This window comes from Chelon labrosus (genome assembly GCF_963514085.1).
Source record: "Chelon labrosus genome assembly, chromosome: 7".
NCBI classification, from domain to species: domain Eukaryota; kingdom Metazoa; phylum Chordata; class Actinopteri; order Mugiliformes; family Mugilidae; genus Chelon; species Chelon labrosus.
Genome location: NC_140343.1, coordinates 12,883,805 through 12,911,730, shown reverse-complemented (window position 1 = coordinate 12,911,730; position 27,926 = coordinate 12,883,805). Strand labels below are relative to the sequence as shown.

Here is a 27,926-nt window from a genome sequence, read left to right as displayed (position 1 = left end):
CAGAAACCCCTGTCTTATTAACCATTTCTCTGGTTAAGTAAGAGTTGTTTAATTGACTCCGTAGGTGCTGTTGGAGTCGTCATGTTGGCAGTGGGTGTGGGCCAGATGGGACCAGTTTCTGAGTAACAAAAATGCGTTTAGTTTTCTTCCTATTTCCTCTCTCGTCCTCAGAACGGAGTCATGTGATTTGTTATGAGGAACTTCAAGGAATTCAAGAGCGTTGAAATGCACCCAAACCACGCAGCACCAACTGAGTAGACTAGATTTTGTTGTCAAAATGACATGATTAAAGTTGTCAGCAAATAATTTGTGTTGTGTGAAACAAATGAGGGAACTCAGTCAGAAGTGACAATTCTGTTGCTGTGCCCATGTAGGACCAGAAGCATGACTCTAGCGTTGCAGGTGTTTTCAGTAAACATCACATTGCTATGTGTGACATGTGCTTCCCTTCGAAAAATGTGCTGTTGTCAAACCTGTTTTAAATGCCAGTGTGACATTAATCTGCTGCCAGCAGAGTTACATTTATCATACCATTCCACTATCAGTCATTTCCTTATCTGAAAGGGTTTGTTCCATTCCTTGCTTGTCTAATTGATGTGATCAGAGTATATTTTTTATTTTTTTTGTTAGTTTTGTTTATAGTACGTCAAGTTTTTTTTTCCTCATTTTTGTTTTTTGTTACTCTACTGTAGGTGAAGGTGAGAGATGAGGAGCAGCAGGACTGAGGTGTCTTTTAAAAACTCTGCTCAACAGTCCACTGATCACAGTATTGGCACAGGTGCGTAGAAGATTTCCATGTTTTAATTTCATTTAAAGTACCCCCTTTATTTGAATTATGAAATTCTGTATTCATATTCAATTAAGGATTTCTGTCACATGAGTCTGAGTAGTGTTTTTTTCGATTCTCACTTTGTCAGAGCTGACAACTGAATGGAAAGGTTTGGCTCAGTCCAAAGCTGCTGTAAGTACACCTGTAACAGACAGTTTTCTGTTAAATAACTTTGTTTGCCAACTCTTCAGCAATGATTTCCACTTTGTAGAGGCTATAAAATACAGTCTGGACAGAATCATAAAAGGTCTGACTCTTGTGCTCTTTCATTGCAGCTGCGGCACATAGAAAACCGTATCGAAGCAACACCGGGAACAGGGGTTCTCCTGGACTCTGTCACAGAATTCCCCAAGAAGAAATCCTCCAGGACAGTGCGCTGCAGGGGTGGGTTATCAGAAAATGCAAATCTGAATTCTGTGCTGGTTGGATCATGACTTGTTACTTACCTATTACATATTGCCGTATTGATGTCTAATTACTTGTGAAATGCCTTAAGACAGACATTTTGTAATGAGATTATGACTTTTCTCTCTCCATCATAGATGGACGACAAGTTGATGACCTTGGAGGGTCTTCAAAGCCCAGAGGTGGAAGTCAGCGGAGCCCAGAAAAGAATAGCTCACGAAGCCCGTTGAGAAACACCACCCAGGACAGCAATGTCCGGAGAAATAACAGTGTGGAGTTCAGGGAACCGCTGGCCTCATACAGGTACCTGCCTCTCTCTGGGTGAATTGATATCTGCGGTTGGTGCTTTCGAATTCTGAGTCAGATGAAATGTCAGAAGTTTTTGTTCATAGTTTACTATTACCAAATGCAGATGTGCTCAGCAGTCCAGTGGTTAGATCACTTTTTTAATGCTATACTTTAGAAAGCCACATGTAATCTTATTCTGCAGTTCTCTCAGACAGTGAGAACAGTGTGAGGTTTTCGGTGCAAACAATTAAAAACTCCATATCTTCGTTTCATGGCTGTGATATATTTTCATTTGTTTTCACCGGGAAAATTTTGAATGAATACATTCCTTCCTCTTTCTATACACTGAGGACACCCATAAGTGTGTTCTTGTCTGTAAAGTCAGCGAGCAGTAAATTAAGAGTAAATCTTGATCCTCTTCTTGATCCCGTGTAATCTGGTTTGTGTACAGAGAGGCCACCCCTCCACTACATCTCTCAGCTCAGCTGGAAGCCTACAGTCTGCACTCAGTGCCAGGGTCCTCGTACCCATCGTCTCTGCCTCCCTCAGAGCCTCTGCCCAGCCAACTGGTCTACCAGAGGGACACCAGGGACAAACAGACAGACAGGGACTTGGACAGCACACACTCCTCAGCTCTGGAGAGCACTGAGGTGCGTTACCTCAATGACCAGCCGGCCCTGGACACCCTGAGGACTAAGGAAAGCACGCCCAAAGCACAACTTGGAATGGATAGCCAAGACTCAAGCCCATGCATTGCTTCCACCTCAGGCTGTATACGCAGGGGGGAGAGCACTTCCTCCACCAGCCCTGGCTCAGCTTCTCAACGGTTGGAGAACCTAAGACGGCATCAGCCTGACGATAAACTCGAGAAGCTCAAAGAGCGCATTCGAAGACAGAGACAACATCTGGAGGAGGCTGCAGAGAGAGAGAAGCTGCTGGGTTATCTGGAACAGCCCGCTTCGGCATTTATAGAGAGTAACAATCCTGATACAAGCAAAATGCCCACAACAAAAATACGCAAAGTAACGACTGCGCCACCTGCACCTATATACAAAGGTAAATTGACTTTTTGTTTCGTCACTTTTTTGAAATAATATGTGTTATGACTGCTTACTGTTTTTGGATTATAGAGTTGTGCTCTATAGTAGGAAACAGGATCCAACAGGATACATATTCCATCCTTTTATTCTCAGGTTTCAACAGTACAGAGACAAAGATCCAGACTCCCGATGGCAAAGTTTGGAAAGAAGAAGACTTTCACAACCTCAGCAGAGAAATATACAGAGACTTATCACGCCAATTTGCTGGTACGTTTTTGGCATATCTTATTATTCTGTTGTGAGCTATGGCCATTAAGTCACAGAGAGCTTTTAACAGGACTGTGTGAAAAATGGCAGTGACTGGACATGTTTGTCTTCTTGTATGTTCCTGGGATTTTATCCAGCAGACCCTGAGGCATCGAGAATTCCTGAAAAATTGCATAGAATTAACAAGCTATTGCTTGCACATAATACCCATAATTCCTTTGCGAGATGAAGACATTTGAAAGTTAGGCTTGGGAAAATCTATTTGGATAGACTAAAATAAATTCTTTGTATTAGATTTGTTAACCTCAGCCATTGATCAATATTCTATCATCTGTTTTCCAAGTATTGTCTGAACATGATAGCCTTTTGGTTTAGAACATCATATTTAATTAAGGAATTGTGATGTAGTCAGTCTGTCACGCTGCATGGTTTATTCTCTGCTTATGTCTTCTGTGACCAGAGGGCACCAGATCCAGACATCAACAGCAGAGGGAACCGAGGGCAGACAAGTCCAAAGAGAGGAGGCCTCCCAAACCAGTCAGGAAGGTCCACAAAGCTGCCCCTGCTTCTGACTTAAATGCAAAAGCAGGTATAATAATCCTCTTTCATGTGTGAGGGCCAACCAACCCTGTGATCTATTCTTAATTAGTGACAGTAGGAAAGTGAAGCACGTGGAACAGTCTAGCAGGATTTTGTCATGGGTCAGTGCACATGTAGCAAAATCAAGTGCTGAATCATGTCTTTGGTTCTAATTTTACTCTGAACTAGCTTTGCTAGTTTTAATGCCTGTGACCTTTTAAGTTAGGTGTTTTCTGTATTTCTTGCCTACCCATATCCCCTTTTCTGTTTTTGGTGACATGCAAGCTGATCATTGGACAATTCAAATGTGAATTCCTTACTTTCCATCTACTGAGTTGTGCCATACCAGGCCTGTGTGCTGTGTGTGTTCCTGTCCTCGAACCCGAGGTGTTGCTCTAAGGCTCTAATCCCTGTAGTAATGTCCAGTATGTGTGACATGCTGTTTGTGGCCAGCAAGTAGCCTTCAGACACCCACACAGAAGAATCATGCACGCATGCCCTCAGGAACCTAATCACTACAGAGCTTTGACAGCTGAGAAAACTGGCCATCATCAAACAAACAAATGAGTACAAAAACACATGTAACCAGGATTGCATTCAGAAATCGTGCCAGGAAGGGAGAAATCTAAAGGAATCATTGTGCAGTCAAACTGGGGTCAAAGTGACACTTTTGTGTACCTGTGAAGTGGTCTGACTGGCCACTGTGTTTTATTCCATAGTGTGAGTTTATCTGAAGACCTGTATCATATGTAATTCCCCTCATTTCAATGCTGAAAGTTTAAAGCAAAAGATCTTTCTCCTGCGTTCTAGCTTTCATTCACTCTGTGTCTAGTTTCTCCTTGAGTTTCTTCCGACTTCTACTATGTCTTTCAGGTCTGGTAGGTCTCTATTTCATGCTGGCACAGTGCTATAAATAGATCTCTGAAATCTGTGGCCAGGTTCAGTTGGCTCATCTGAACAGCACAAACAGCTGCTTGGTTACTTGATGTACAGCTTCATTACTAGGAACAGCTCTTCACTAGAATGCTGTCATGATGTGAAAAGTGCTTTAGGGGTTATCCTGTATAAAGGGACATTGCTGCTTTGTTGACTCGTACTACTCTACAGGTGGAAGAAAACTGTGGAAATTAAAACATATGGTTGGTAAATGGCCAAAACTGTCCATACACCAGGTGTTCTGGTAAATCTCTCAGTAGATCTACTCTCCCAAACAGCAACCTTAATGATTTAAAAAAGAAAACATAGTAGGATCCACTGTGAGCTTTTCTTCCTTTGACTAATTTTGGATTAAGCAACCATTTAATGTTACGAAAGCTATGCCTTTGCTTGAGAAATTGCGCTAAATATTCTGCTCTCTCTGCTGTGTGTATATATTTCTGCATGTAAGTGAGCCTTTTCCAGTGATGTCGTGTCTACATGGTCTGTACTGAATTGCAACCTAACTTGTAAACTTTGTTTCTTTGCAGTTATCAGCCCTGCATCATGGCGCGAGGGCCAGAAGCTGGTAAAGATGGTACTCGGTCCAGTTCCTAAGGTGCCTAGGGAGGAGCACAGTTCCCATCCATCTGACAGACATAGTCGAACAGGTGTGGCTGAATATTGTGTAAAGAAGAAAGAAAGAAAATTTCAGTAGACAAACAATGTAATTAGGCGTTTGCTCGATATTGAAGATCACTTAAAACGTGTCAACTTGACCTCAAAAATGTCCTTGCTACATCATTTATATCCATTGTTGTATAGAATGGTAGATTAGACGTGTCTATTAAGGTACACCTTCCCTCACCTTTTCTTTTCAAATATCTTGTGTCCTTTTTTGCTTAAATCCTAAAAACAAACATAATATCCTGAACTCCATGTAGTTAGACGATATAATGATTGTGATAAATCATAGTGGTGTTGCATGTCTGGGCCCCTTACAGCAAGACTGACTACCGAGCCAGCCAAAGGAATATTAATAAATAAATAGTCCACAGCACCTCCCTGGCTGTGGCTGTGGCTGTACTGCGTACCAATGACCGGAAGGAATAGAGATTGACTGGTTTTTCTAGTTGGATGCACAATAAGACATGACCTGGTTTCCAGTGGCAGCATGTACCACGGGGAATGGCACAGCAGGGAAAGGAAAATAGACAGAGGCTCACTACAGACATGTTCTAACTAAAACTGTCTGGATTAGATGCTAGATGGGAATTTTTGGTTTGGCCCAGATTAGAGTTGCCATAGCAAGCCCCCCCCACCCCCACCCCCAGCCTCATTTTTTATGTACATTTGGCTGAATCTGATGCTGCTTCATCTACTGCAGTCACTTGTTGGTGCATCCAGTGTTTTTCAAGCTGTGACAAACCGACACAGCCTATTTTTTGTAATGTTAATAGTGGAAATAATTGTCATGGGCTTGCACCTCTCATTTAGTACTAACCACAACCTAAAGTCTATTTTGCAGCATTCTCTCTGATAATGTATGTCTGTGTATGACTGTTTCAGTATGGACTTAGTTACCAGCCGTAACACTTTACTTTTCTGGACATGTCCCCCAGCTTCCAATCACAGATCAGACCGGCGTTCAGAATCAAATCGACGTTCGCGCTCAAACAGCACAGAGAGGCCTCGTGGTGGATTTCAGGGTCAACCCAAAAGCCGTGCTGCAACCACATCTAACCCCCTGTCTGCAGCCCAGGACAAGTCCCCAGTGGGAGCAAGCACAGACCTTTTGTCGGCGGACATCCAGGGGATACTTGACGACCTTCAACTGGAGTACAAAGCAGTTGAGAAGGAGGAGAGGGCCCGGAAAAGGTCCCGGTCTCGTGGCAGCAGTGGAAGGAGAGGGAGAGGAGGCTCAGGTTCCCGAACAAGGACTCCAGTCTCTGCTTGGGGAACTACTGTGGCAGACGGTAGCTCCTCGAGAGTGTGCCGCAGCGCCAGCCCAACTACACACCCACCAGAAACAAGCAGTACAGCTGAGAAAGGGCAAAAGAAGCGACACTATGATGCAGATACTGTTCGTCAGTACATTGCCCGGCAACAAGAGGAGAGAAAGAGGCGTCAGGCGGAGGAGAAGAGGGCGATGAAGGAAGAGGCTGACAGGAGAAACCAGAGACTGCAGGAGCTTTACAGGAAGCAAAGAGACGCCGCTAAAACTGTGGCCTTTCCCACTGAGGCCCCTGTGCAGAAGCGACTACAAGAGACCTACACCAAACTACTGCTGGAGGGGACCCAGCTTGGCAAGGAGGGCACACAGACACACTGTGCTGCTCCTTCTAGTCAAATGGTATTGTGTTTATATGCGTAATACATTATTCAATTTATTACACCTATATCGATACAACTAAGAGCTAAGTGAAATGAGTGCTGACCTTATCATCTTTGTAAGAAAGTAACTTAAGCATGTGTTTTTTCACAGAGACCTATGTACCAGCCCTCAGGAGAGTCAGACAAAGAGAACAAAAGACTAGAAGCACCGCAGAGCCCCTCGAGCAGTGATAGGTCTTTGAATGACCAGCCGCCGTTATCTAGGTACGCACATGCACACACAAAAACCCTAACCTGTATTATAACTTACTGCACCGTCTAGAATAACAAGCTCCCTACACTCCGATGTATTGACACGAATAAACAACAATTGCAAGTACACATCATCTTAGAATAATGTTTGGTTTTATGGATAACCCTTGTCTGGTTCCCAGAAGCCTCTTTGATCTCTATTTCAGTGTAGGAACAAGCCAAATAGGGCACATCTAAAACAGTCATTGTTCATGTTTTAGATGCATGAAAGAACATTTGAGATAAGTGGCTGTAAATAAAGAGTCTATGATGGTTTTGCTTGAAATTGATATAATCACCATTAGGGAAACCCGTTCATGGAGTATTATATCATAGACAGTGACATATCAGGATGCTTAATACATTGGTTCACTACTTAAAGCTAAAACAATTACAGTCGGTTGTTTTTACGGTCAGATACAATAAATATCAAGAATTATGAATGTCTTGCCTGGAGACATAGCGGATATTCAACATGAAAGTTCTCATGTTTGCAAACCTCAAACACAAGCATGATAGTTCCAAAATGCTAATATGCTAATAATGCTTTTTTTGTGCCGTTCTTTGTTTCTCTTGCAGGATTGATCTGGATCTTGGAGTTACCTCTTTGCTTCAGCCAGATCGTCTGTACACAGTCGCCGGACCTACGACCGGCCCCAGCATCAGTGCCCGAGCACCTGCTGGTGATCACCTCCTCTCTCATCTTCTAAGGTTGGAGAGAGCAGTGGCTATTGGCGACAGCAAGCACACCCAGCGGACTGCCACATCCCCTTCCAGCAGGTCACAGTCCAAAATGTCTCGCATTGAAGCCATCAAGGCCACAGCTGCATCCCTCTCTAACCGCATAGAAAGTGAGGCACGCAAGCTTGTCGGGGAGGGGGTCAACTATGGTGCACCAACGACAATGGACGTGGATACTATTTTGCCTCCTCGATCATCCAATCTTGATGGAGGATGCTGGGCAGAAGCGTCTGCATGTGTCACAGAAAATAATGACATGGCTCTGAGGATCCAGAGGATTTTAAACAGCACAAGCCATAGTCCATTCAATAGCACACCTCTTCTAGGAGCAGGCAATTTACATGCATTAAGGGAACAGGCAGAAAATAATGGCACACACATCAGTTTCACTAATCCACACACGACTTCTTTTGATCTAGTGGGGCCAGTATTTGACAGTTACTCACTAGAAAAGAGGAAGCTAGTCAACGGCTTGGAGACGGAAGAAAGAATGGATAAAGGAACACAAAGGAAACAACATGACAAGGAGGAGCATCGGACAGATATCCATGACTCTAGCGCTGGTTCCATTAGTGAAGGTCCTCTTTTGAGTGATGAGAGTTTTTCAGAGCATGAGGTGAGCCTTCCTCAGCCCTCCGAAAATCGTGTACCTAGGACAGCAGATCGACTGGAGGCAGTGGACCATGGTCCACGTCAAAGAAAGGATTACCAGCGGCTGTTGGAGTTCCAGAGGGAGGCAGAGATGTGCACGGCCCTCAGCTCACCCTTCGCGCAGCACGACAGTAACAAAGCAGCCTGGGAAGAGCTGAACAAAGGAAGCCCTCTAAGTGTAATCAATATTTTCACTAAAAACCTTCATGGCCATGTTAAAGGTGAGTTCAAATACGAGTTCCCACCCACAACGGGAAATACTGTGATTAATCATGATTAATATTGAAGTACTTTCAATAGTAAATAGTTTCTCACATTAAAACTGTAGCGGTTATACTAACACGCTGATTGCAATTCTGGATAACGTTGTGTTTATCTTTTTACTTCAGCAAATGAGAGGAATCCAGAGAGGAATTCTCCTTCTGCCAATTCTTTGCGCTCTGGAGGTAGCCCTGGAGATGCAGCCGTTTATGAAGATGATTTCGTGTCATCACATAGCAGCAAAGCCAGTGGCCTTTTAAAGAGGGGCTCCAATTCACCCAGGTAAAAAAATAATATGACCACCAGGTGGCATTCATGTCACACAGATGGAAGGCTTATGCACCCGTCGTAGATAGAAGATTTTCCCTCCAGGCTTCTTAGAATGAAGACTCTCCAGTATAATTGCGAGACTTTTGCTTTTGTTTTGTGTTTTATATTGGATCAAAGACCCAACTCTGAAGCTTATTAACTGATTTGATTAATAACATTGGTCAAAATGGCTTACCCATGATTCCACATAAAGACTTCACTTTGTATTCTGAATATTTAGTATTTACTTTAAGTTGCTGTTGTTATTAATATTGGGATTTTGTTTGTTCATTTAAAAACCTTGACAAAAAGGGATCCATTATACTGAGAATTTGTTTCTCCCCAGCATGAACAGTCACTTTGAAGAGCTGATCAGGAGGTCTCCTTATGAGAAAAGTACAGGAGGCATTTATTCCCATCCTTCATCTTTTCACTCATCCAATCATTCACCGCACCTTTCCTCTGGTTCAACACCTGGCTCCTCACCTCTGTCCAGGCACTCGGCTAGAAAAAGAGGTGAGAATCATTATTTTTGCATTACTATCTGGTATTACTCTGAACTGTGAACTCATTTTATTATAAAGGATTTATAAGTTTGCTGGGGAATAATTTGTCTCAGTTAAAATGTTCAAGATCATATGCTGTATTTTTGCTGTTACAAATCCTTTCGCTGTATAATATAATTACTCCATTCTTTTGCAGGAACAGCATCAGACCAGAGTGATGCCACTCTCGTAGAGGAGCAGCGAAACTCCTGCTCACCCCCCTCAGAAGTCCAATCTTCTGACTCTAGAAATAGAGGTTCAGGCCAAAGTTCTGCCCCCAGCCAATCCAAGAGTGTCCACTCCAATGACACTTCAGGAGAAACCTTAGGCCATTCTCACCTAAGGTAATGATCTTGAACAGACTGATTTAGAGATTCGGTCAGTTGGTTTCGGTTTAGTTGAGTGGTGCAAAAACTAAACATATCCAACCTACAGTTTTTTTGTGTTGAGATAATCTGTAAGAGGTAAAATTGAAAGTCTGCACAGCAGCATTGGAGAAGTGAATAAATGGTGAACACTGTTCCCACAAGCTTTGGTTACCTTCACATCTCAGTTGTCTCAGGTATTGCTTTCCCTGTTTTCGTAACCTTCGGTTCAGCACAGCTCTGGTGTCATGGTGATTGGGCTATTAGCTAACACTAGCATAATTTTATGCTGTCCTTTTCACTCAAGCTAAGTTAAAATGGACTTAAAAGTCAACGTACGTCTGGAATGAATGGGATATTTGCATATTTTCAGCACTGTATCGTCTCAGTTGTCGCTCTACAAACTACTCCGAAACCTCCACTTGGTATTACTGTTTTTTTGGGGGGTTTTTGTTACCCAAAAGTAAATTTGTCTGGGCATGACTAAGTACTAAACTACGCTTACAGGGGCCTCAATTGAGGCTGCCAATCTAAACAGTCTTGTGGCTTGCTGTTCTTTTGTAAGCCTGAGGGTTTAAGCAGTCCTGCAGTGCCCAGTAACAGAAGCAGGCTGCAGCTTGACCCAAGAGAGAAAACACTGGTTATTTTGTTTTGGGGGCCCACAGGGTGGTTGCTTGGGCCAGTCTGCTTCACCACAGCTTGGGCCTCCTGCCAAGGAAAAGGAGACAGATTTTTTCTTTTAATCTCAGTGCAAAGTAGTGACATTTGAGCTCCCTAATGGTACTCTGAAGCCTAGGTGGCAAATTCTTGGGATTCTGTGTGTCTTATACAATAAAATAAGACACACTGACTGGGCTGTATTCTTCATACTCCACTTTAAATTGTATTTCTTTTATTACTTTGGTGGTGAGTCAGTAACAGTCTCAAAAATGGTGTATCAATGGACAGCGCTTGTATTCAAATATTGCATACTTCATTCATATCGGTCTCTGCATATTTGATCACTAATGATTTTTATAATGTTGTTATGTATAGGTGTGTTATTGAGGCCGATTGTTGTCATTGGAAAAAGCTGTTGGCTTTTCTTTATGGGAAAGTAGAATAACTTGCGATCTCTTTAGAAATTGTCCCTGGACTCTTTATCTCATGAGCAGCACAATATAGCCATTCATAATATGGGCCTCTCACAGCAGAGTTGTGATGCCTCAGTTAGTTTAAACTAGGATCACCCCACCCCCACTCCAGCCGTGCTTACGTTACCATTTGGCCTACCTGTTCCTCTTTTCAAAATAGCCACTTCTGTAGGGCAGTACTGAATTATGTATTAACACACTGGCTGCAAATATTCTTGTTTCAAGCTTAAAATCACAGCGATTTCATTCATTCATTTATTCCAGGGCTAGATTGGCTTCGCCTTCTGGCTCTCCAGACCCTGGTTCTCCTCCAGGAGCAGACTCTCCCAGTGAGTCTGTCAGAAGGGGTTCTCTGGGTGCAAATATCCCAAACACAGCTCATGGTGGTAGAGCTGAGACCAGGTCCACAGGTAAATATATACTCATAAACTGTTGTATCAGTTATGTCCTACCAACATCCATTTTTACTGATTTCCCTTTCTACCTTTCCTTTCCCACAGGTGAACTACAGTATTCACCTGCTGTCTTGCAGCAGCGTATGGCGGCAGAGCTCCAGTACCTGGAATCCATTGAAGAGTCAGTCAGGCAGCTGGGGGATGTTGAGAGGCTGGTGGATGTATCCACGGCACAGCAGGAGAGTGCATCATTGGCCCAAATGCTCAAGGTAAAATAAAAGATTTTTTTGGCTTACAGTTGTAACAACACTGTGATTACATAAAGTTCTGTGTTATAGTGTTAAATGATTTGAAGTATACCCTTCCACAATCTTTATTTGACTACTGAGAGAGCATTTGTTGAAGTTTACCAATGTAAATGTAGGTCAGGACTTCCAGTAATTCTGATTATAGCTCACTCGAAAGACTCTATCAGTATTTATAAACTTTATTGACCTGCTTTCTGAACTTTGACCCTGCAGGCCAAGCAGCAGCGCCATGAGCGTGACCTCTACGAGTTGAAGATCAAGGCTGAAAGAGAAGCGCTAGAGGCAAAGCTGCAGCTGGAAGAAAACAGACAGAGAGTAGCAAGGGTACTACCCCCATTACATAAGATTAATCAGTTAGTTTACGAGAAAATCTTTGTCTGTTTGTAGATGACAGTTTCAGTGTTTGCTTTCTCATGTTTAAATTTCAAAGTATGAGTGTGCATAATACATAAATGTATTTTCCAGGCTCAAATAGAAGTACAGGAAAGCTTGGCAGCGGCTCAAAAGGAGGCTTTGGAAGGCCTCCAGGAATCAAGTACTAAGATGATGAGTCAACAGGCTGAGGCAGCACGTTACACAGTCGATGCTGCCCGACACATCAAGGAGGTTAGCAATAACTTCCTTCCTCTCCGCCTGGATAAATACCCATGCCATAATTTTACAATAAAAGTTAACTGATTGAATTACATTAAAGAAATACCAGTAAGCATAATATTCAGTGTAAGAGTCACCGAATCAACCATTTGATCTGTGTATCCTTTTCCACTTTGTCAGATGACAGAACTGGCCCGCTCGCAGATGGCAGGAACTTTGATTGTCCCTCCTGATTCCTCTATGTTGGACCAGCGAGAAGAACAGAATGGCTCCTATACAAAGCAACGACAGGACAAAGCTGACTCTGACAGGTACACAGACGCAGTGTGTTTTAGTATTGACACTACACTTGTCTTTCAACATTTGATTTTACCATTTATAGCCATACTTATGTAGCAAGGTGTGATCAAGCAGGTGTCATGATCCAGTAGACACACAGCTTGTGTGCTTTAGTTCATGATTATTTTAATTCAATACAGAATAAAGAACAGTAGTTGTTCGCCAAAATACATAACCACTCGCAAAGAAGCATTCTTCCACTTTGTCAAATCATTGTAAGCATTTACATATTTTGTTTGCTCTTTTACAGCTTTGGAAGTGATGTGTCAAGCAGAAAGACCAGGCCAGAGGAACCTCTGTCTTCACTGAACAGCCTCAGTCACTCTGACTCACTGTCCTTCAGACCACACCTCAGGTATCAGTCAGGCCCCCTGTGTGGCACCACTTAGGTTTGGGGACAAGACAGTAAAATAAATTCTGAATTTCTGTGTTTCCCCTTTTTTCAGTGGAGCTGCCTCAATCAGCCCCCACAGCACATCGCATGTCTCCTCAGACCACAGAGAACGGGCAAGAAAAGAGGCAGCAGAGGGCAAATGGAGGAACGGAGAAGCTGGGGAGAAGCCAGAGAGGGAAGCAGCCAGCAGCTCCATAGAGGAGGAAGTTCCAACAGCAGCAAATTACTCTGTCTGCAGTGACAGCATCCCCTCTGTAGTGGATGAGAAAGGTACAGAGTGGCAAGCATAGATCTTAGCTAGACATGTGCATTTTTACTTTAATATCTCTTCATCATTCATTCAGCGGCACAATGCTACTGTTGCGTATCAGCCAAATTATGAAAACCATGTTGCTATAATTTAATCCGTGCAAGAGCCACACCACCTCCTACAGGATGATGAACACAGACATTAAAGTGGATACTGAGTTTATCTTATCTCTGGCCCCTCAGGAGAGACTACGTCAGTGGCGACAGAGTACTCTTTTAAGTTTGATGAGTCCATGACCGAGGATGAAATAGAGGAGCGCTCCTTCCGCTCTCTGCTGCCGTCTGAGGCGCATCGCCGTGGAACTATGGAGAAGAAGTCCCACCATGAGGAATCAGAGGACGATGGAGCCAGTCACAACACAACCTACAATACCTTAAAGGTGAGAGGGCAATATAGTCAAACACTCATGAGTCAGAGGGTGTGAGCACTGACAACATGATTAGATTTTTTTTAATCTGTTTTTCCTTTGTGACTTGTCTCAAGGTATTTCTTATCTAATCACACTATTTGTTTGCTCCACTGTAATGCATTTTGTCTTTCTGTCTTTCTAATCGTAACCTTTTCCTCTGTGTTCTCCTGCAGTCTCAGGATGCAAGCAAAGCCTTCTCTGGTGGACAGGACAGCTTTTCCCAGTTCACTATGGACATGGTACGTCAGTACATGAAAGATGAGGAGGTAAGACTGCAGCACCAGAGTTCTCTGCTGCGTCTTCGCCAGAAAGCCCTCAAGGAGAAGACCAGAGCAGAGCTGGCCTGGCTAGAGCACCAGAAAAGGAGACTGAGAGACAAGGGAGAGGATGACAAAATGCCACCAATCAGGAAGAAGCAGAGAGGACTTCTGATGAAACTACAGCAGGAGCAGGTACCCAGAGGGTGGCAAAAACAGAATGATCTAAAACGACAATTGAGCTTTGGGGTCTTCTGTGATCTTATCTATTTCTGACAAACTAATGTTTCCTCTTCCCTGTGCTCATTTTCTAAGGCTGAGATCAAGCGACTTCAAGAGGCCAATAAAGCAGCAAGGAAGGAAAGACAGTTGTTGCTGAAACAGCAGGAGGAGATTGAACGCATGAGGAACTCAACACTCAGACTGAAGGAGCGTCTCAAGTGTGTTGGGGGTGAAGCGCCACCTGTAAGTAGTGCAGTCTCACCTTCAGAGTTAATGTTGATGACAGAGATCGTTTCAATTTAGCCCCGCTTGTTCCGTAGAGTTTTGATGAAATGAAGTAAGAAAACATGACACTTAACTGAACATTCTGGCATGATAATCTTGTTTTTTTGTTTTTTTATTTAACTAATTCTTGGTCTTTCTGTGTGTGTGTGTGTGTGTCTGTCATCTGTCTTTTAGGAGACTCCAGTGTCAGAAACTGCGGGGTCTGAACCAGCCTCCCCCAGCATGAAGCATGCTGATGATATCCGTAGCCCCTCTCCATCTCTTTCCATCTCTGGAAGCGAGACTAGCAGCATCATGCAGAAGCTGAAGAAGATGCGCTCTCACATGGATGAAAAGTAAAGTCTTTCATTTAATTTTCAAATGTTCTCTGGGCTTTCTTGGTAGTTTTTATAGTGAATTGGTGGATGTTGTTCTCCTTATAAGTGTTTTATTTCACTTCTTTTAAATTTTAGTCACAATCTAATTACTTACTTACACACAAATAATTTAGCAGTTTAGATATGTCTCCTTTCACTGCACTGTTTTATGACAAAACGCATTCTGTGTTCATAGAAAATTAAGAGACCTTAACTTGCTCCTAGTTGAAACAGTGTTATCAGTGCATGCCATCTTTCTCTGACTGTTTTAAGTGCTGTGGAGGTGAAGATAAGCATGTTTCCTTTTGTTCTTCCACGAGACTAGACAAGACTAGACACTGTTCAAAAACACCTATTTAAGCCTTAGAAGGATGTTCCATAATCTTAAATGTATAAAAGAACATCATTCGCTGTCATGGGACTTTCAGTCCGGGACAAAGCAAACATATTGTGCATTCTGTAATTTCATTATACCCACATTCTGTTGACTATGGGTTCAAAGAGATCCACTGAGCTCTGCTGAGCTCCACTGAGGTTTTAGCTGCTAGCAGCTTTGGTCGGGTGACTGTAGAGCCTCTCATGACTGGATAGGTTAAACAAGTGTTAATTGTTCTGGGGTTGAGGAATTATAACTTTGACATAAATTGCAGGCCAATCCTCTAATGTAGCATTTCAGCAATTTTCCAGACTAGGTTTTTTTTTACATTTATACAACCAACACAATAATAAAAATGTACAGTGCAAGGTTCAAAATCACCCATTACGTTTAGATTTCTGTTAAATAAAATAATTAAGAGCTTCTAACAAAACCTAAATCTGTACTTACTATATCTAATCAGGCATGTATTGCTTTTTCCTGTTTGTCATGGTCCTTAATCTAAAGATATCTAATATAAGCTTGTTATTAATGACTCTGATAAATTGTCTTGACGCTGCTATTCACTATTACTGATTTCCTGTGAATCATAATTCAGGCAGTTACACTTCTATATTCTATATATAATCCACTAACAAAGATGTGATTACTTTGTCTCGCGTGTAACTGTTGAACAAAAGATTCACTGATGAATCAGTAATTGAACTGCCTCAATAAGCAGGTTAGGCTGTGGTCCTACCCCAACCAATCCTCAAAGCAAGCTTAATGCAGTATCTAGGTAACATTCTTCCTAACTGAAACCTGACAGACTGACACCTTGGGTGCAATGAAACCACATTTGCTCATATCACTCTCTTCCTTTCTCTCTACTTGTCTTTTCCCTCTGATTCTCTTGTGTTTTTTTTACGTTACACGTGTGTATGTGTCCATCCCCCTGTTTGTGTGGCTCTTTTGACTTTGTCTGTTGCGTGCTTGTATGTTGTAGACACTGTTCTCCTGTCCACTACTTCCTCTCTGTGTTCACGGCCCACCACTGGGCCTCCCTCAGTGTCTGTCTTCCCAACCTCCAACCTAAATTCCAGCTCTTTATCTACAACCAGTTGGTCAGGTACTGTATAGTACTCTCTACCTATCCACCTAGCCCTGGCCTGCCTCACCTACACCCCAACCCCATGGAACATGCTTCTGTTCATCCACTGGCACTGGGAACTTATGGGGGTGGGGTGGTGAATGATGAGTGATTGTGTTGGTTTGTTTTGGTTTCCTGTGGGATATTAACAGGTTTAAATGTCCAGGATGGAGTTTGTGTGGGGGAGGAGTTTAAATTAATGCTGGAATAGTGCCCAAGGAAAGCTGCTTTACTGAATAATGTGACCTTCTGACAACTAAACAGATTTTACACTCTTCAGCATCGTGTCAGAGAGAGACACAGAATGTAGTGCTAGAAAGAAGGCATTAAATCACTCTGGTTGAGTTAAAAAAAAATAATAAGCTATAAATTATTCTGTTTTGTGAGAGTCAAAGGTTATGTTTATTTAAGAGGCACCTTCCTTGTTGGAAAGAAATCTCAGACTCAAAGCTGGGATTTCACTAATTTCTGTGGTGTGTAATTTGCAACTCTTTCCCCTTTTATTTCTTTCCTCTTTGAATGATGACCTAATTAATGTAAAACGTGCAGTGCAACATGTTCTTTATATCATCGAGTCAGCTGCTGCCAGTTACCGTTACAAAATGTTTTGCAATGGAACAATAAGAAATGGAAGTAAAGGACTTTTGCAGAGCTTAGAACAGAGATCTCTTTAATGACCCCAGTATATCTTAACTAGCCATCTTTATTATGTAGCTGTAGCACAGGGTGGGATAATAAGTACAGATGGTCATTGGCTGTAATAGAGTTTGGGAAGGCACTAAAGGACTCCCCATCCTCATTCATGAGTATCTGGGTTGTCATCAGTATACATTAGGTCAAGAGAAAGGCCTCTAAATTAGATTAAGGCTAAATAATACTGCACTGTAGCTGTGGGAGATGCCATTACAAAACCGCTATACCTGAATGCACTTTGTTTTGATAGACATCTGCACAGATATGTTTGTAAGCTGAACTGAAGAATTACAGATTTCTTTTTACCCTCTTAAGAAAACCGAACCGTAGTAGTTTAGTCCTACTATCCTCAGTGGTTATGATACAGTCAGTGAAGAGATGGATACTCACAGAGAGCTTTAGCTGTTTATGCCTAAGGACCTGATTTCTGTTAATCTCCTGAAATGTAGAATATGTTTGAGGTGTGTGTGTGTGTGCGTGTGACTATGCCAACCCCTGGGTTTGTCTCTTTTGCATGAATCTGACATCTTCACTATTACTTTTCTGCTCTTTCTTTCTCCTGAGTGACATTTCATCACTCTTTTTATTTGGATTTCTAATTTCTAAATTTGGATGATTATTCTGGGCATGTTGCAGATGTGCGTTTGCTTGTGTGATTGTGTGTTAGGAAAAAAGTTTGAGGTGAGTTTGCTGGAAAAACAGAATGTCCTGGTGATTTGGGGCACTTTGCTCCTTTGAGGATTTGTTTAACACTGTCTTATGCTTGATGTCTTTATCTTCTCTCCCACCTCCTTTCCCTCACCTATAATAACCATGTTCGCTCTGTCTTCACCCTCTTCTACATTTCTTCATCTCTCGCATCACCATCATCACCCCTTTCAATCTGTTCCTCTACTTCTTCCATTCTTTTCCCATTCAATATTATCCACTTCTACAGGTTCCTGACCAAGCGAGAGCAGCAGCTCATGCAGAGGCGACACCATGCTGAAGAGCTGCTGCAGTGGAAACAGCGGCTGGACCAGGAGGAAGCAGAAGTCCGTAAGATGGAGAAAGAAGCCCTGGCTGTATGGGACCAGAAGGCACCTCATGATAAAAATCGTGAGCTATCAGAGAGCAAGGAAATGGACGTCCCTGATAGTAGCTCCCGCCCCAGTCACCATCAAAGCTCAGAGCTCCGAACTGACAGTGAGAAAGGTGAAGCTACAGATTTTTCTCATTTTCTCATAGGTGTATGGCAAGCTGTTGTAAAAAATAATGCAGTATAAAATGTAGATTAGTGCTTGATTTGTATGGTTTGGGAAGTGGTACTGATTAGTCATCAAGTGATCAAAATGATCTAATAGCAAATTGTTTAATTTTCAGAGTATATGAGTGAGGGCGACATTTCCTCAGCGACACCCGAGTCCAGTATACGCACAGAAGGACTGGAGTCCCAGCAACTGGAAACTCCCACCCCAGCACAACCTGCTTCAGTCCCTGAAACATCCTTGGCCTCTGTCCAGAACAGCCCTTTAAATTACACCCAGGACTTCTCCTCAGGGTCGCAGTCGCCTAGCAGAATAGTACGTATGAATGTGGATGTCTTTTATCTTTCTATTTCATATATTTTTTCCTTTTTCTTACTTCTTTTCTTAAGCGATCATTAAGTATATGTTGAGTTGCGGTGCTTGTAAAATATTAATGTAAGTTTAGCTCTGATCAATGTATCTGTGATGTCAGGTCCTGAAGTAATATTCCTCTCTCTTTCCGTCCTTCCTCCTTCCTCCGCCTCCTGTCTGGTCTTTCCAGTCTTCTCTCAAAGGCAGCCACAGCCCTGCTGGCTCTCCCTCAGATGGCAGCAGTAAAACCAAGATGCAGCTCCAGTCCACCTCCTGGACAACCAATCAGGCCCGCACTCAGCCCACTGACCCTCCCATGGCCACACAGACTGGTGAGTTACCCATGTGCAGCACACACTGAGTATGCAACAATTTTGGGGAGTAAAAGCGTTTTCAAAGTAAGGTGGAAGGACTAAAGCAGAGAGTAGACATAATGCAGCTGTATTGCTGGCATTGTGATGCAGGCAGGAATACATTAAGCAAGCACTTCCCTGATACCTAACCTGCTTAGCTGTGTGATAGGTGCAGGGAACACTTTGCATAGCACTTTCATTGTACCGTTATCACACAAGTAAAACTGTGTGAACTAGAACACAATGGAGCACAATGTGTTTTATTCGTTGAGTGGCCACTGTTTACTGTTTTAATATTTTTCATAATTTTTGTTCATTGTGTCTGTAAAAATGTTCTACCAAAATTAAATCAATGTGTACCTCATTCCTGGTAAAGAAAATGTACCGTAATCCCCAAAGAAATGGGTTTGAGTTTGAGTGGGCTAATAGTTGGATTATCCTTGGCTAATCAGAGGTCTGGCACTAGTTTCGCATTCTAGCTGTGATTTTATCTTTGAAATATGTGTTCAGAAACCATTTCAGATCAGAGTGACATAGAGAGTCGTATCAAGGCCCTGAAGGAAGAACTCAGAAAGCGAAAGGTTATGGCCTACCAGCTGAAAAAGGAGCAGAAGAAGCGAAACAAGGAGCGCCTCAAGGCTCAGGAGGCAAGCCTGTTGAAGCAGCTGCAGGTAAACATTTGTGTCACCTCAAAAGTGGCTGGATGATTTAGTTTTTTTTGTTTCTGTTGTTTTGTTTATGTGCTTGTGTTTGTATTTGTATTTATCTGTGCCCTGTATAAGCAGATCTTCATATCTTGGACTGTTTTCAGAACTATGACAACTTCATCGAGAAGACTAAGGCGGAACTGAACAAAGAGCCCAACTCAACACCTGATGTCAGCTCCCAGATCAAAGATTCAAACTCTATATTAGAGCAGTCCATTATTAAACCACCCACACAGAGGTACCCAACATGACCATAAACATGATACTCTGATGAACATCTGATACTGTAAAATAAATTAAAATAAAAGCAAATCCTTCTTTCTCAGATCTGAAACCAACAACAGTTCTGACTCCAAAAGGATTCAAACTGATGCATCATTACATCACGGTAAGTGGTTTATATTCATCATTACTGACATATAAATTATGTAGCTGCAATGTATTTTGACCAATAAGTTCCAATAATGTGACCCTCTCCTATTATGGTAGATGCCATTCCTGAGCCGGGTCGTAGTAGATCTACTTCAGTGCCTGAAGACTTGCTTGATGAGGAGCCGGTAACAACGAGTCAAACTGTGGCAGGCTATGGCAGCCCAGAGTGTCCCATCCCTGGACAGAGGTTCCTTCAATCTACAGAGAGTCTTTTAAGATCTGCCTCCAAGGAGGACAAGGCGAAGTCTGAAGATGAGAGCATTGTATCTGATTATCGATCTGATATTCAGGAAGAACTGGAAGTAAACTCCAAGTTAGACGATGAAGTCTCTCAGCATCTTCTCAGACTAGAAACAGAAGACGGACTTGATTTCCAGGAGAGGTTGTCTACATCTAAACGTGGTTCATCTTCCTTAAATCAAGAACATCAACACCCTCCATCTGTTAGCCAAGAAAAGGATGAACTAATCAAGCAGAGGGAAATATCTGAAACTGAAGATACTGTGAAGTCAAATATCACTGCCTCTAGTCAGAAGCAGTCAGCTGCAGCAGACCTCAAAACCTCACCACAACCAAGCTACAGCTATTCATCTGGTGACCACTCCCACTCTCCTGAATCATTTGCCTCTTCTTCAAATAAGCAGTTGTCCATAAAAGATACAGAGGCTTCTCCCATAGCAGATGGCTATCATGATGACTTTGAGTCATCAGTAGATTCTTCACCCAGAGAAGAACATCGTAGTTCCAAGCTTGAGTCTCAAATCTCATTTTCCCCAACTGAAATCAAGCATTCAGGAAAGGACAGCCAGGATGAAGTTGTGGAGGAGGACATAGCCGAGGAGCTGAGTCACCATTCTGGTGCTAGTGATCCTAGCCTTCAATCTGGAAGACTGCTAGATCTTCATAAGCAGACAGAAGATTTCAAATCTCTCGTTAAGAGCAATGATTCCAGCCACTCACCGCCTGTCTCTCCTGCTCAGACCCCTGTCTCTCTTGCTATAGATGAAATGCTCAGTTTTAACATTGGAGACCGGGTTCTTGTTGGTGGTGTTCAGCCTGGCACGCTGAGATTCAAAGGTCCAACCAGCTTTGCCAATGGCTTCTGGGCAGGTGTGGAGTTAGACAAGCCTGAAGGTAGCAACAACGGCACTTATGACGGGGTGGTCTACTTTGAATGTGAGGAATGCCACGGTATCTTTGCTCCTCCAGACAAAATCACACACCTGCCAGACAAGTTTGAGGTGTACCCAGATACCACAGAGGATGAGGACTCATTCTTCGACGATTTGTCAGATAAAGGCGGAGATAAACAAAAAACTGAGGAGGACTATTCCAAAAAACAAGGAAATCTCGAAAACAATAATGAACAAACATCTCATAAGGGCACTGAATCTGGAGATAAAAAGGTTATGGATGAGTCTCTTCACAATTCCCAACTTAATTCACAGCATCGTGAAGAATCCGAGCATCCAATTTCGAATGGCGATGTTGGGGACATAATGCTGGATTTTGAAGACGCATCACACACTACCCATATCGCTGACATTGACAAAATAGGCCTAATGAAGCAGAGTCAGAAGGAGATTGCGAGTGAAGATGCAGACTCGCAAAACCACTCCAGTCCTGCTGATCTTAGCACAGATATCAGGGATGAAAAAAGAGAACACAAGAACAAAGATTTGCTGGACACATATGCAGACAAGCTTCTCAACAGCTTTGTGAAGGATACTGTGCAGCAGTTTGCTGAAATTAAAAAGGCTAAAGAGCAGAAAATTGAAGCTGCTAATCAGATAAATGGAGAACTCTTCAGTGAAAATGTTGAAGAAGAAGAATGGATCTCTTTAGTGGAACAAAAAGATGGTCTACCCTTCTTTCTACCTGCTGAAAAAGAGAAACTGTCTTCTCCAGAGCTGTGTAACCGACCAGTGAGTATATTTCTGTCAATGACATTCTGTTGATAGAAGGTTTTAAATGAATGAATTTTTCTCTGTGCGTTTGACTGTTTCCAGTCAGGGCCTACAACATGTCTGAAAAAACAGCATTGGTTGAACTGTAGAATTCTCTTTGCTGTAAACCAGCAGTTATATTATCAAAACAGTACTCAAACAGTACTTGTTTATTTGACCTGGATTACCCTTGTTTTCGGGATGTGTTCAGCCAAAGTCCAATGTTATATTGACAGACTTTATTGAATTTGGCTTTCTTTGCTGAAAGCTTTTATGTTTTAAACGTCAGTAAGAAAGGTAACTCTTCAAAAATAGCTTAAAAGACATCTAAAATCTAAAGATCTAAAATGGAAAGTAAGCATAACATTCATACTTTCTTTCATTTCTTTTTGCTTTCACAACAGCAGAGTCCAGTGTTAGGGGCCAGTGGTCAAGAAGAGCTTGCAAAGCGCCTAGCGGAGCTGGAACTGAGCCGTGGACTACTAGACGAGTTTGGTGATGATGAGGACTGGTTTGATGAGGACTATGGTCTCAGCTTGCGCAGAGAACAGCAGAGACTCAAACAGGAAGAGGAAGAGGCAAGGCTGGGAGGAGGAAGAGGAGGCCTTGCCAGATCTGGCTCCTCACCTGGAACACCAATGGGGGCGATGGCTTCATCATCAGGTGGGGAACCACAGGTAAAGACTCCACCTAGACCTGAGCTACCTCTTCCTTTGCCTCCGAAACTACCCGAGCAGCCTGCCATGGTAGTGCCCCACTCAGCCACGGAGGTGGAGAAGATGGTTCATGCTGCCACACAGGAGATCTGGGAGAGGTGCAACTTGGGGAAGGAGGGAGCATTGACCCTTGCACAGATGCCAATCCCTCAACCTTCTCAAGAGTATTTAGGAAAAGAGGCTAGTAGCCAGGACCAGGAGGCCCTCTCCATCTGCAGCTACAGAAAGGTAAAAATATGAACTTACAAACCATCAAAACAAGGTGTGGAACCAAAACAACCTTCTTTTTCCTGAAAATGTACACATTGCTGTTTTTCTCCTGTAATACTAAGCCAAATGCAGCTGTGGGTGCTCTGTGAAAGATAGCAGTTTATTTACATTGGTCCTTTGAGATTAAATGCCGGGAAAGTTCTAATTATTCAGCAGATTCCAGCCAGATGAGCATCTTGGTGTTTTCAAGAATACACAACAGTTTCAACCTTTGGTTTGCAACTATTAGATATCCGTGTGCTCTGAATGTTGCCTCAGTCAGATGTTTTGCTTTGGACAGACGTAGTTAAATTGTTGAGCTGTAAATACATGTTATCTGACTTGTTTATAGTATTTTAACTCGGAGGTGATCAGCTCAAGAAACCATTTTTTTAGGCTCAGTTTTAATTAACAACACAAATTTAAACTTTCATGTCTCATTACTTTCCTTCTCTAGGCTGTGTACGACTTGACGTGGGAGATTCTTGAGGAAATCTATGCCGAGGACCCCAACACTGATCAGCCTCAGTGGGTCAAGCCCCGTCGAGTCAAGTCCTCCTTTCACAGAGTCAAGACACCGGCAGACCTCACCAAAGTCCAGGTACAGTACTGCAGGACAATCACCAGCAAACCAGCAGTGCAGTGCTGAGCGCAGCAAACAAACGCCACAACACTAAAACCCACTGCTCTCTTCTTTTTGTTGCTGATGTTTTCTGAAGCTTGCAGTCAGAATTTTTAATACTGATAACTGTCAATTGTCTCTGAAAAGGTTTTTGCTGCCATTTCTCATCTTTATTTCTCGATTTTACTCATAATTAGGTGGTCTAATTTGCTGCAGGTCTTTCTGGGTCTGACATGATTAGACCATCCTCAAACATTGAGGATGGTAGAATTAGTTGGTTTCCTTGTTTCAATGACTTCTGAAGTCTAGCTGCTATACCTAAGACATTCTAGATATTGAGATTATAGTTATACTTGGATTTATTGTCTGCCAATTGTAAACACTGTTCAGTTTCTCTAACCCTGTTATCTCCAGATTATACATTGAAGTGAACAAACACAAATTACATGTTGCGTGTTTTTTGTGTGTGTGTTTACATTGTTGAACAGGAATTTATCACGGCAGAAGTACTGAAGCTTTATGGTCTGGCAAAAGATGAGAGCCAGAAGACTGACTGGCAGAAGATGTTGAAATTTGGCAGAAAGAAGCGGGACAGAGTCGATCACATACTGGTAGGTCCCAGAGTTCCATTTTTAGGGGGTTTACTTATCAGAGAGTCTTGTATACATCTAATATACTGCAATAGTTTGTAACCCATGTGTAAAAATTGCATAAAAATTGTGTATTTGTGCTGCGTTTCAGGTTCAGGAGCTCCACGAGGAGGAGTCGCAGTGGGTCAACTACGACGAGGACGAGCTGTTTGTCAAGATGCAGCTGGCAGACAGTATCTTCGATGCTTTGCTGAAGGACACGGCAAATACGCTCACACTAATTTCTGACAAGAGGGCCAAAAGAAGCTCCCTCTCCTGACAGTTTTCCTTCTTGTATTTTTAAACTACAACTTCTAGCTCAATCCCAGTCTTTTCCTCACCCCCAGTGAACTCTAGCCAACCCGTTCGGGCTTCCACCAGCTGATGTGCCAATAGCAACCCCCTGATGCCTTCAGTCCCAGTATTACCTCTCAGCTTAACAACTTCCTCATTTCTTTGATGTTCATTTGCTGAATTTGCTTCAGCTAACTGTAGTGCTGATGTCATTTGTTTTTACACACAAAACCCAGCCTACTTAAATCTTAGTATCAGCTGGTGTCAGATCTCACCTCCTGGACTGGTCCTTTTGTAACTGCCAGTTGGAGAACGAGCAGATGTGTGGATAAGTTGGACTGTGCCATTTGGGAGCATGTTAACAGTCCCCCAGTGCTGCTAAGAAGATTGTTTCATTGTGGGCTTTAATGTAACATCTACCTGGAAAAGCATTAGGTTGTTAGATTTTATTGAAAGGATATCAAATTTATATATATATATATGGAGTCAAAAATTGTAATGTAATAGAGATAAAGAAAATACAGTGCAATCCGCGATTTGACAGTTAATCCTTATTGCATTGGTTTGGTAATCCAGCACACTGAAATGAAACTATGACTATGAGGTTAAAGATCTTGCTTACAGGGACTGTTGCAACAACAACTCAACATTCGACTCTTTGGCCCTCAAACATTTTCAGAGCACTTTAACTTCATTGACATTGCCGAATTTCAAATCTGGAGGAGAGCCTAAACCATTATTTACGGATCAAATTTTAGCCGACTGCACTGAATCGGAGTACAGATATTATATGAAACAGTTTGCCTCCTTAATTATTTATTGTGTGAAAATTGTTTGATTAGCGGAGAAAATTAACATTCTAACGTGGTGTAAAGAAAAATGAAATGTTATTGTAAAAGCACAAGTACAAATGTGAATGTGAACACGGCAATACATTATGTAGGGGAAAGCAGAAAACAATATTTAATATTTAAAGTTGTTAATAATTCATTGAAGCTGTCTGACTAACTGTACGACTTTTATCGTGGCCACAACTGTCCGGTTGATCATCTCAACCACTGTGTGCCTCTTCCATACTATATGTTAATATTATGAAGCATGTTGCCAGGATAAAAAAAAAGAAAATGTCTGTCCGATGATTTATGCTTTGTTAGGTTTTTATTCTGCGCAGTAGCCGAGGCCCTCATTAACAGTTTCTGTTTTCTCACCCAGCTGCTCCTCAGTATTTTGTTTTGTTTTTTTGGCTTCTGTTTATCTGCATTATTTGGTACAAGTGTCCACCTGTGTCTCTCGAAACTCAGGCTACTCAAAACACACTTAAATATTTGGTATACAAGTGGGATGCAGACTGCCAGTACATTTAACTTTATTTCTTTTCTTTTTTTTTTTAAAGAATCACATAATGGGACAGTACTGAAAATGCTGGATTTGAGCCTTACTTATCCGACATTCACTTTCTGTTACTTGAGAAAACACCTGCGGTTGTCTTGTTTTTTTAACAGCTGCCGTGTGAAGTTGTCTGACGATCACTTGCACGTGTAGCTGCGTCGCTTGCTGCTGTGAAACATTCAGCTTCATAACAATCAGTTAGTTCAAACGAGAAAAAAACGTCGCCCGTTAGTGTCGCCGGAAACCAGAGGTAGCGCTTCTTCACGTTCAGTGCCTCTTTAAGTTGTAGATTTGTAACAAGTTTTGTTGACGTCTCAACGCTCTTTGGACCTATTTTCTTTGAATGTCTCTTTCAACTGCTGTATGCTACCATTTTGAAAGAGATCCTCAAATGACTGCTCTTCCTTCTCACCGCTTTACCAGTACTTCAGTTTCAGCCTTATTGATCCTTCTGCTTCAAACCATAGTGTAGAAGAGGACGTTTCTTTAAACCTTCTCACTCTCCTGTGCCTAGGAAGTGTTTGTAATGTCAGGAGTCTGAAACTTACCTGCTTCTTTCTAGCCACCCATGCCTCTGTGTCTATAGACGGTCATTTCATTGATATACTGTATGGGGAACTAGCTGTAGCTGAGTACGTAAGATTGAATCCAAGGGCTTGTTTTGGTCCCGCCGTCAGTGCTGCTTTGATCCAACAAACTGAGTACTAACTCAGTGTGACATGTGTGACGGAGCCTGTTAATCCTCACTGACTGTTTGGAGCTAAAGTGACCTTAAACTTTATCTTTCTAAATTCAATGTTTTAGCAGTTGCTGTAGTGTATGTTCAAAATTGTAACTTGTATCATGTAGAAAAAGACCAAAAACATTTGATACCAACCTCTCCGTGCTATGTGACTTGTATGTCTGGTCCGTTGGCATATGTAACTGTAATGGTGACATGGTTAGAAGTGGAAGCGTTTTCTGCAAGGCGTTCTTGAAAACCCTCTCTCTGGCATTGTTCTCTTGAACTGATTGTATGTGGGAGGACGTTAAGCCCTCCTCTGTAACTATGCAGTACTTGGTCGTATTCATTGTTTTGTACATTTGGACCAAACGACTAAGGCCCTCAGCTGTCATCTGTAGATATATTACATCTTCAAGTAGCTGTTTGGCATAAGATGGTATTGCTCCAACCGACTGGGTTTCTTCACAGACAGATGGAGCGCCTCTACCTAAATTTAAATGTATAGTTTGAGAATCAAAAATGGCCACACAACATTTGATTTTAACATTAACCCAGTCAAACTAGATACCCCCCTCCCTCATCTTTTGAAATGTCTATAAATATTTATAATAATGTGTCGTGAGTGTGCGCTACGTGCACTCGGAAGAACTGTACAATTCTTTTATGGCTGTAAATATACTGTCTCCAGTTTGACCCACTGTTACTGTAACCGGGACGATTGTTGTTAAATAAACACTGTTTACTTTGCAAATATGTACATAGTATATATTTGTTAAACTAAATGAAATTTGAAACTGTAAATAAAGCTTTTGTTGTATCTGAAGGTATGCGTGTCTTGGTCGTAATTCGGTGTTTGCAGAAGTAGTTACTGTACAGCATGTGGTCATAGTGTTGTGGGCACGCAGGCCGAGGAGACTCCATGTAATGTTTAGGTTTGTGACCAAACACAGATGTTGAGGTTTGTCAGCAAATTGAGTCTGAATGTCGTGTGTCAGAGCTGCGCTGAGTTGCATTGCATTAAAGGCACAGTTCTTATATTTAAAAATTCCAAAAGTAATAGTATTAACACACCCGTGAAACATTTGGTAGTTTTAAAGAGCTACTGTTGTTATTATTAGTCTACACTAAACTAATGCTGGTTTCATTAACGGTAAGATAAGAATAAATAAATTAGATGTTGTTTGGGAACTTTTCATGCCTATTACAACAGTTAATAAATTAATAAATGTCCTCTACTGTCTTGCTCA

General features: G+C 42.1%; 1 protein-coding gene across 2 annotated transcripts in view; it reads left to right on the top strand.

Moving 5' to 3' along the window:
* Positions 1 to 27,502, top strand: part of cep350 (centrosomal protein 350) — a 29,273-nt gene extending 1,771 nt beyond the window's left edge. Inside the window, exons 2-37 of one of the 2 annotated variants that reach the window (XM_084547704.1) lie at positions 693 to 778; positions 918 to 961; positions 1,105 to 1,213; positions 1,372 to 1,537; positions 1,974 to 2,578; positions 2,716 to 2,829; positions 3,290 to 3,418; positions 4,875 to 4,994; positions 5,946 to 6,676; positions 6,809 to 6,921; positions 7,528 to 8,561; positions 8,730 to 8,883; positions 9,257 to 9,426; positions 9,613 to 9,799; positions 11,218 to 11,363; positions 11,454 to 11,617; positions 11,870 to 11,980; positions 12,122 to 12,262; positions 12,431 to 12,561; positions 12,840 to 12,944; positions 13,036 to 13,253; positions 13,476 to 13,672; positions 13,876 to 14,154; positions 14,275 to 14,424; positions 14,641 to 14,801; positions 17,958 to 18,214; positions 18,383 to 18,582; positions 18,809 to 18,950; positions 19,482 to 19,642; positions 19,783 to 19,916; positions 20,005 to 20,066; positions 20,168 to 22,035; positions 22,464 to 23,000; positions 23,479 to 23,622; positions 24,132 to 24,254; positions 24,385 to 27,502. In XM_084547704.1, coding sequence (XP_084403830.1) covers positions 706 to 778; positions 918 to 961; positions 1,105 to 1,213; positions 1,372 to 1,537; positions 1,974 to 2,578; positions 2,716 to 2,829; positions 3,290 to 3,418; positions 4,875 to 4,994; positions 5,946 to 6,676; positions 6,809 to 6,921; positions 7,528 to 8,561; positions 8,730 to 8,883; positions 9,257 to 9,426; positions 9,613 to 9,799; positions 11,218 to 11,363; positions 11,454 to 11,617; positions 11,870 to 11,980; positions 12,122 to 12,262; positions 12,431 to 12,561; positions 12,840 to 12,944; positions 13,036 to 13,253; positions 13,476 to 13,672; positions 13,876 to 14,154; positions 14,275 to 14,424; positions 14,641 to 14,801; positions 17,958 to 18,214; positions 18,383 to 18,582; positions 18,809 to 18,950; positions 19,482 to 19,642; positions 19,783 to 19,916; positions 20,005 to 20,066; positions 20,168 to 22,035; positions 22,464 to 23,000; positions 23,479 to 23,622; positions 24,132 to 24,254; positions 24,385 to 24,552 — 9,348 coding nt within the window. In that variant the 5' untranslated portion in view covers positions 693 to 705 and the 3' untranslated portion in view covers positions 24,553 to 27,502. Of the gene's footprint in view, positions 1 to 692; positions 779 to 917; positions 962 to 1,104; positions 1,214 to 1,371; positions 1,538 to 1,973; positions 2,579 to 2,715; positions 2,830 to 3,289; positions 3,419 to 4,874; positions 4,995 to 5,945; positions 6,677 to 6,808; positions 6,922 to 7,527; positions 8,562 to 8,729; positions 8,884 to 9,256; positions 9,427 to 9,612; positions 9,800 to 11,217; positions 11,364 to 11,453; positions 11,618 to 11,869; positions 11,981 to 12,121; positions 12,263 to 12,430; positions 12,562 to 12,839; positions 12,945 to 13,035; positions 13,254 to 13,475; positions 13,673 to 13,875; positions 14,155 to 14,274; positions 14,425 to 14,640; positions 14,802 to 17,957; positions 18,215 to 18,382; positions 18,583 to 18,808; positions 18,951 to 19,481; positions 19,643 to 19,782; positions 19,917 to 20,004; positions 20,067 to 20,167; positions 22,036 to 22,460; positions 23,001 to 23,478; positions 23,623 to 24,131; positions 24,255 to 24,384 lie in introns of both variants that reach the window. The other variant, XM_084547703.1, reaches the window with a different exon arrangement.
* The last annotated feature ends 424 nt before the right edge of the window (positions 27,503 to 27,926 follow it).